Source organism: Mobula hypostoma, chromosome 9 (genome assembly GCF_963921235.1).
Source record: "Mobula hypostoma chromosome 9, sMobHyp1.1, whole genome shotgun sequence".
Lineage (NCBI taxonomy): Eukaryota > Metazoa > Chordata > Chondrichthyes > Myliobatiformes > Myliobatidae > Mobula > Mobula hypostoma.
Genome location: NC_086105.1, coordinates 73,402,548 through 73,411,725, shown reverse-complemented (window position 1 = coordinate 73,411,725; position 9,178 = coordinate 73,402,548). Strand labels below are relative to the sequence as shown.

The 9,178-nt window shown below is 38.2% G+C and overlaps 1 protein-coding gene across 1 annotated transcript in view; it reads right to left on the bottom strand.

Annotated features, from left to right (window-relative positions):
• Nucleotides 1-814: 814 nt before the first annotated feature.
• The window catches only part of lrig3 (leucine-rich repeats and immunoglobulin-like domains 3), a 60,232-nt gene continuing 51,868 nt past the window's right edge, over nt 815-9,178 (bottom strand). The window contains exons 14-19 of the mRNA XM_063058493.1: nt 8,647-8,928; nt 7,988-8,437; nt 6,278-6,436; nt 5,064-5,210; nt 2,397-2,657; nt 815-1,595 (exon numbers count right to left, since the gene is read on the bottom strand). Coding sequence (XP_062914563.1) covers nt 1,354-1,595; nt 2,397-2,657; nt 5,064-5,210; nt 6,278-6,436; nt 7,988-8,437; nt 8,647-8,928 — 1,541 coding nt within the window. The 3' untranslated portion in view covers nt 815-1,353. The remainder of the gene's footprint in view (nt 1,596-2,396; nt 2,658-5,063; nt 5,211-6,277; nt 6,437-7,987; nt 8,438-8,646; nt 8,929-9,178) is intronic.

Below are 9,178 nucleotides of genomic sequence, written 5' to 3'. Positions count from 1 at the left end.
ATAAAGACCATGCTAACCCACGTCATACAACAGGCTTTTTCCATTGAGTTTGTTTGAAGTCACAGGTTATCAATGAGAGCTAAAATATTTAGGGGAGCCCAAGTGAAAACTTCTTTACTGAGAGGGTGTTGAGATTGTGGAAAGAGCTGAATGTAAGCTGCTTGCAATATTTAAGAGAAGTTTAAGTACATGCATGGGAGAGGTATGGAGCCCTATGGCCCAGGTGCAGGTTGATGGGATTAGGCAGAATACAGTCTAGAACAGACTAGGTGGGCTGAAGGGCCTGTTTCTGTGTTGTAGTGCACTTAAGGAAGTGTAAAAATTGGTCTCAAATACAAGGCGCTTTTTGTTTTAAATCATTGTGGAATCTGGTTTTGAATCCAGATTTGTGCAATTCCCTTTATTTTTAAAAGTGTATTTGCAATATGATAAAATCATGTAATACAAACTGCAGAAATGGAGGGACCATTAAATCAAAAAAACTAATGGAGAAACAAAACACAGTAAAACCTTGGGGAATTTTCCATATTGCTACTAGGCACCTGCACTGCAACTTGGGTTTTCTTGTTATAAGCAGCATGCAGACCCTTTCTGAACATCACCAACATTAAACCCAGCAACATCTAACCTCCATATCATTTTGGACTTTCAACATGAATGCAAAGAGATCCAAGATAACCAGAAGTGGGAATAGTTAATGATTCTCCTTGGACTCCACAGACCATTATTCAGCATGTTGCAAGACAACCTTATTTTCTAAAAAGTTCAATAAACATGGATCTTAACAACCCACAGACATTTGTTATACAGCAGCACTGATGGGCTGTTAAGAGCCAGACTCCAAGTAACAAAAGATTATACAATTCAGTCAGAATACAAAAAAGTGTTTAACATCAGTTCAAAGCAAAACTCTATTTTATTGTCAATGTAAATGTGCAAATACGGCACTAAAATGCTGACCTATAGTCAGACATAGCACCACAACTAACACACTGTACCATCAATGATAAAATTCTAGCATTATGACAACAGATTCATTATCCCCTATAACACAAAGGTAAGTACTTGTTATTTACATAATTTACAGCTGAAATTTTAAAATATTCAGTAAAAAAGTATAAAATAATAAAAAATATAGCAAATTCATCATACTTCAGAAGATAGTGCTCTTAAAATAAAAGCATACATTAACAATGCTTCCTCTTGGTCCATTAACCATCAGTTTATAGCATCTTCTATCTTTAAGATACAATTAGAATCACTTTTCTGGAGAACTGAAGCAACAGTTTTGAGGTAGGTTAAGTCTTTCTTTGGTACAATAAATTTGAGCAGTATAGTTCACGATGATGGTATCTACGTGTTAACTCTGTAAGGCTGAAAAGTTGGAGTCCTACATTTATCAATGTGCTCATAAGAACTATTGTGTTTCCCCGTGACAGAAACTGAGGGACATTCTGATATTGCTTCAACCTCAGAATCACTGTCCAATGAGCCTTGAAGATTATGATGAAGTGTTAAAGACCGAGCAGTAGTTGGTTGAATATAATCAGAATAGGAATCTTGGTGTCTTCTCCATATGGGTTTTCCAAAAGTCCCTGATAAAAAAAATTGCAAATATTGAATCGCAAAAACAAAGAATATTGTTCAGAAGCAGCACAAGATGATCCAATTTGCAAAAAAATTTAATCTGCATAATACAATTTTGCTCAACAAATTCTAGATGTAAATTGTGGTTTCTGCAAACAAAAATTCAAATTCCATCTCCTTCAGGTCTAGTTAAGCAGAAGAGATCTGTAGTTTTTTTAAAATCCCAAACATAAATAGAATCAGGAAGATTCACTGAACTGTAAAAGTCAATGTTCTTTGAACATTACCCAAGCTTCCAGTTTATTTATACTAATCTGTCTCTCTCCCCATAGATAAAAAACTGATGAGAAACATGCGGTAACAGAATTGTGACTGAGACCTAATTAAAAAACAATATATTGCTCTGCATTATTAAAATACATGATGCAATTTAAGATAAAAGCATGAGCACAAGAATCCAAACCATTGTTCTCTAAACAGGATTTGAATGTGTTGAAGTTCCACTGAAGCCTGATTATTTGAGTAGCCAATCCTCTCAAGCTGCAAATTGTGATGATTTTAATCAGATTGCCGTGGACATTACATTAGCTGCAATATCTCCAGTATACAAAAATAATTTAAACTGGCTATGACTCAGTTTTGCATGCAAAAATTATCTTTAGTGCATAATCAGTATATTATTGCCGGAAATAAAGCATTCTATTTAAGAAACCAGTAGGTAGAAAAGGATATACAATATGTTTGTTTAAATGTGTTAAAGTAACTTGTGCATCTAAATTTCAAAATAATTTCACTTAAGGAATACCTACCACCATACACATTGTGGGTTGCTGTTAACTTTTCTGGATTCCCATTTGAAACTGGTATGTCAACAGCAATCACTTTTTGTAGCGCTTGAACAGAATTGAACAAGTTTGAATTTGGGAGCCGCATCACCTTTTTTGCAATGACTTGGTCGAAGAGGTCTTCAGGGGGCACTTGAGAGAACTGAGAGTACCCTTTCTTCTTTGAAAATATGCTAGAATCATTGTAGGCATTGGCACCAACTACCACTTGGTCAGAATCTTCATCTGGTTTGAAGAAATATTAGAGTCAGAAACTGATGTTTTGCAATGGTTAGTAAAACAATGGTCTCCACAATGCCCTCACTTAATCAGATCAGTCTGTCTTTGGAAAGATTGAGGGACATTTCCAGTTGTTAATTCAGATTTGAGAAATAGTAGCAAAAAGTGACCAAAAGATGAACTGCAATTTGAGAGAAAACACAGACTGCAGGGTTTTGGACAATGTCAAGTTTTTAGAAGTCTAGGAGATAACAATTACGGGTAAGGGCTTCAGAGGTCAGATAGTCAGACAATTCAAGGGGCAGTGAATAAATACATTTCTAGAAATTAGCATAGTTGTATTGTCAGAGCACAGAAACAGACACTTCTTGTTCACACCTATCCATATTAATCCTATTTACAAGTACTTGGTCCATAGTCTACCACAACTTGGTCTGTAACTTACCATGCAATGGTAATTCAGGTGATTGTACAGATAAATGTTGTAAATACATGCAACATGCTTCCTCCAACTTTCCAGGGTAGTATGCTCACAATTACAATCAACCTCTCCAGGCCTTTTCAGTCTCATACTCCTCCCAATGAAATCTAAACCCTCTGGTCTAAAGGCACCTTTACCACAAGGAATTCAAAATGCATACAACCTTCACCACCATTAAGGACATCATCAAGAGACAGTGCCTCAAGAAGTGAGCATCTGTAATTAGAGACTCTCACTAGCATCGAGGAAGTGGTATAGGAGTTTGAACGATTTAGGAACAGCGTCCATTCTGCCAGAGATTTCTGAATGGTCCAGCAATACTACATTTTTGTATATTTAACACAATTTTATGGCTTTGCATTGTACTGCTACTGCAAAGCAAATCCAATGACATACAAATCAATGATAAACCTGATTCTGATCAGAAGCATAATCTGCCTCAGATTTTGGTTGCCAAGGAACAAAACTGATAGCAAAGTAATGATTTGAGGCGAAGATGAATGGTTTGCAGAGAATGGACTCCATGGGTTAAGTATCTGAGGTAAGGTAAAGCTGGGTGTTGACAGATCACTTATTTTGGATGTTGCCGTCACAGTACCAGCTCAGTGAGTACCAGTACAGTCAGAGTGCAAGTGTAACGTCAGTGAGAAACAGCAGCTCGGTGAGTGTACGGTCAGAGTGCAAGTGTAACGTCAGTGAGAAACAGCAGCTCGGTGAGTGTACGGTCAGAGTGCAAGTGTAACGTCAGTGAGAAACAGCAGCTCGGTGAGTGTACGGTCAGAGTGCAAGTGTAACGTCAGTGAGAAACAGCAGCTCGGTGAGTGTACGGTCAGAGTGCAAGTGTAACGTCAGTGAGAAACAGCAGCTCGGTGAGTGTACGGTCAGAGTGCAAGTGTAACGTCAGTGAGAAACAGCAGCTCGGTGAGTGTACGGTCAGAGTGCAAGTGTAACGTCAGTGAGAAACAGCAGCTCGGTGAGTGTACGGTCAGAGTGCAAGTGTAACGTCAGTGAGAAACAGCAGCTCGGTGAGTGTACGGTCAGAGTGCAAGTGTAACGTCAGTGAGAAACAGCAGCTCGGTGAGTGTACGGTCAGAGTGCAAGTGTAACGTCAGTGAGAAACAGCAGCTCGGTGAGTGTACAGTCAGAGTGCAAGTGTAACGTCAGTGAGAAACAGCAGCTCGGTGAGTGTACAGTCAGAGTGCAAGTGTAACGTCAGTGAGAAACACCAGCTCGGTGAGTGTACGGTCAGAGTGCAAGTGTAACCTCATCTAGTTAGACAACAGGCTCAACAGTAACAATGGGTGCAGAAATGCTTTAATCTTCGCCACCGTCATACAATATGTTATTTACAAATGAGACACAGTCTGGCCCCTTCTGGTTAAGGGCAGAAATCTGTCTTAAAGAGGAGTAATCTGTTTGCAGAGGCATTCAAATAATATTTAATTCTCCTTACAGCTGAAGAAACGGAAGAATTTGTAGGCAGTACAAAAGAGCAAGAAATTTTGTGTTTTGGTTTGCACAATTTTTTTTTCAATTATTTAAATTTAAAACGCTTCCTACAATATTGTTTTCAGTAAGTTACTCAGCAAAGAACAATTGAATTTCATGATTGCTGCCAAATCTGCCAAAATCATGCTTGCAGCAGTGAGTTTTGATGTAAAGTGACACAAATCCATAGAAATTCAAAATATAGAAATTATTTTCAAATTCCCAAGCTGAAAACGCTTGAAACCATGAGTGGAAAATATGAGCATTACAGCATAGGTTAATCATTACCACCACAATGTGCCAGGAGTACCATGGTTGCTGAGATTACTGTCAATTGCAACCTGGATCCTTGTATATGCCTCATAACCTTCCCTTTTAGTTCAACTCATTAACATCATTGTACCATCTCAGGGAAAAAGAAGCGTTCTAACTAACTAGCTTACCTTGATGGTGAATCCTATCCAGTGTTTCAGTATCATATATAATTCCTCCAACATACATTGAGGCTCTCTGGTCTGTGTTATGAAAAACTAGCGGATCAGATATACCTTCCATGTCAGTGTCACTTCCGTTGTCAATGTGACAAAGATCTTAAAGAAAACAAATAACACTTTAAATCAGACGCCGTATGCAAATATTTCAATTCCTAAAAATACCAATTCTTTTTCTGCACATCAAACCTTAAAAATCTGCTGTAGAATATTGCATTCTAATCGGAATATTTATATCATGTTCAAAGTGTCTTTAAAACAAATGAATCTTGAGCAAGTGTTTATTGCCCATCCTGAATTATTCTACAGAAGACGGTATGCACTGTTTATGGTAAAAGTTCCAAGACTGACACTGGAAAGAAGAGCAACGCATTTCCAAGGTACTGTGGTGCACAACTTGGGGGAGCTCTGTGTGGGTGATAACATCCCATGGACTGTAAGTCCTTGTACTTCTTGGTGGCAGAGGTTACAGGTTTGAGTGCTGAAGCAAATAGCTGTAGTAAATTTTGTAGATGTTACAGTTCTGATCTTCAATGGAGAAAGGAACAAATTATTCAAGATGGTGGTGGAACGGGTGGTTGGAATTGTGCAGCGCTAACCATCCAAGTGGAGACTGAACAAGCACACTGATGGTAAACAGGAAGTTATCTTTCACCCTTGTTTAACCAGAAGCCACAGGACACGACATCTCAGCTCAAATGTTGAGAACTTCCAGGGCTATAATTTCTGATCTGTGTATTTGTGTTTCTTCATTTAGGAAGGTGCTGCTGATAAAGGAGACAGAATTGTAATGACACATCTGTCCTGTTGTTGCACATATATCTATGCTATGAAGTTGCTTGATTAGACTGTCAGGCAGCCCTCGATTTTGATGCCACCTCCCATTTGCCTGGAAGGAGAACCTGATTCAAATTTGGGCCTAGATCAATGCTAAGTAGTTACTAATTTAATTATTAGTTTTATTTATTCTTTGTGGACATGAGGTCACTTTTTACTTTCAATTCATTGCTAGCCAAGTCTTTTTAAGCGTTTGCAAACACCAACTCACACAGAACAATGTTGACTAGAGCCAGGTTGGAAACCACCAAGAATCAGAGCACACATGCCATTTGTTTACTTTGCAAGTGAGGAAATTTTCACTGAACAAATTAGTTTTCCAAGCTCACCACCACTTCCTCTGTGTTGAAGTAAATATCCATTCACAGAACCTGTCATAAGCTGGTGGTGACTTCCAGCTTCTGATCGGCCGTATGCTTCCTGATGGTCTGACAGCGTTCCCTGGGATGACAGGTAGCTTGGTATATCTGCAGGTAGGTTTGTCTCATCTGTGAAACAAGAATAGTATTAACATCTTAAACATAAATACTGTTTTTAAAAAAAGCTTCTAAATAAATTACTTCTAAGTTGCTTTAGTCCCTCTCAGGACTCAGGAATGATTCAATTATTTATGCCAAATGTTACCAAATTATTTAACAAATGTAATTAGAAGTCACTTTGTAAACCTAGTTCTAGGCAATATTCTGAATTACCTTACTAAATTTTAATTTCTATAGCCCTTTTGCAGTAACCAACTAAACAGCTTTGAAAAAACCTTTTTATTTTAAGACAGGCATTAGACTATCTCATTCATGCAAACACACACACACACAGATTCAGTGTACAACTGCTTTACATTATGTAGTACTAAGCTCCCATGGGCAAAGTACAAACACTTGTCTTCGTCAAATTCACTGAGGAAAATGTAATTGTCTTCAGGAAGGACTCTAACCTTAAGAACTGCTGATGGTGATGATGAGTAATGTTAAGTGAGGGTTGAGGGGTGAGGGGTAAGGTTGCTCTTAATTAACATTATTCAGTATGAATCGTGATTTAGAGAGAAATGCTAGGCACAACTACAGAGACAGTAATTCTTCCTGCAGCTTAACAGTGAACAAAATACACAAGTCACATCCTTCAAACAGAAAGAAAATTGGAACACTAATGAATAAAAAATGAAGACTCCAGTAAAGCAATTATATAGAGGAAAACAAATAATAACTGAGTGAATTGAAAAGAGGCCACCACTTAAAATCTAAAATGCTTCTGAATCCTAAAATTTCAACATCAAAATCCCAACTTCAATATTTCTAAGACACGAGACTCTAGATGCTGCAAGTCTGAGCAAAAAAAGCAAATTGAAGTTCAAGCAGCAAAAGGATGGACAACATTTTGGGTTGTAACCCCTTCCAAGTTTACCTTGTATTATAATAAAAAGCATGCTTCAAAGAAACGGTTCTGTTTAATGAATGAGCACCACCATACCAATGAGAATACAGGTGCAGGTGATGAGTTAATTAGCCTGGGACCATCAAGGGCAGGTGGGGGACAGGACTAACAAAGGGAAACAAAACATTTCTAGGAAAAAATTAACAGTTCTCTTGATGGCTCACAATTTACTCCAACAAACAGCTATACGTGTTAAAACCTTACTGATCCATGCTGGCTTTAATGATATCAGTAGGTATAATAATAGGAACACAATCAGTCCCTGGATAATTAAGCAAGGGGGGAGAAAACAGATCAGCCAGGATTCTCTTTCCTAAGTGTCAACTGGTAGCCTATCAAATATTCATGTCTGAACATGAAATTAAGGCAGAACTGAATTCGACTGTAATACTTCCTGCAGTTGAACAACATGACAATTCTGAAATTTCCGGGCCCAGTAACAAACCACTTTGCCCTTTGCATTTGAGTAATCCGACTGAAGCTGAAAGCAGAGTCAGGGGAGAAGGGGGCCAAAAGCCAGCAAAAATATGTTTGGAATTGTATTTATTGCGTTCATTTAATTTCTCTCTCTCACTTAAAACTGAGGAATGAAAAATGTTTAAAGTTTATACCTGTGTTTGTCACACTGCAGTCCTCACTCTTCCTCCTTGTATGGTAAATAATAACCACCCAAACTAAGGAGGTGCCAACCACACAGCAGACCACCGCTATGATGACAATGCCAATGGTAGACCATCCATCCTCTTCGAATGGTGCAGCACTTTGTGCAGAGTCACAGTTCGGTGTAGGAATGACATTCAAGCGAATGTGGCCCCGCTCAGTTCCAAGGGTATTTGACATTTCACATGTGTATTTCCCAGCATCACCCAGATTACTGTCCACAATAATTAGCAGTTGATTTCCAGCAGCAAAGAAATGCCGTTCAGTTACTGATAAAGGACTGTCGTCTTTGGTCCAGTTCAATTTTGGAGGAGGACTCCCAGCTGCTATGCACTGTAGAACTGCAGTTTCACCATTTGCCACCGTTTCGTCAACAAGAGGACGCACAAATGAAGGTGTTTCTGGAATGAAGATGGTTTGAAAATAGCTTTAATTTATAGTTATCTTTAATATTAAAAACTAAAAATGAATTGATTACACAACAAAGATTGTACAGTAAAACAAATCAGTTTTTAAATGACCAAAATTTGCCCTATTTTCAAATGGCATAAAATTAAGTTTTTAAAATTTCTGTACAACTGGCAAATGACAATGATATATTTGAACTCACCCAATACAGTTAGTGTTGCATTGGCTGAAATAGCTCCAGCGCTATTTTGAGCAGTACAACTATAAATACCAATGTCCTCTATTTTTACATCTACAATAAAAAATACATCATCTTCTGGCATAACATGCATCCTTCGCTCCCGTGCAGCAGGAAAGTCAGTACCACCGTCTTTTTGCCAAGCTATCTGTGGTGCAGGATGCCCAACAGCAGCACACTCTAAACGGGCCATAGCTCCTGCTCGAATGGTGAGGTCTGTTGGTGACTTTGTGAATGACGGTAACACTACAAAGCAGGATAGAAAACAGAAATTAATGAATGGTTCATCAGTGCATCTATTGTACAACTTAATTCTACACATAACAACGGCTTCTCAACTACAAATAGGTTAAAAAGTGATGGAAATGCAGATTTATAAGACAGACATTTAGAAAGTCAGGTTGTGGCAATCTTGGTGTAGTAAAGAAATTCCTTTATCGACTGTTTTTATCACATCCTCACGTCCATTCCATCCAAAGCATTTAAACATATTGAC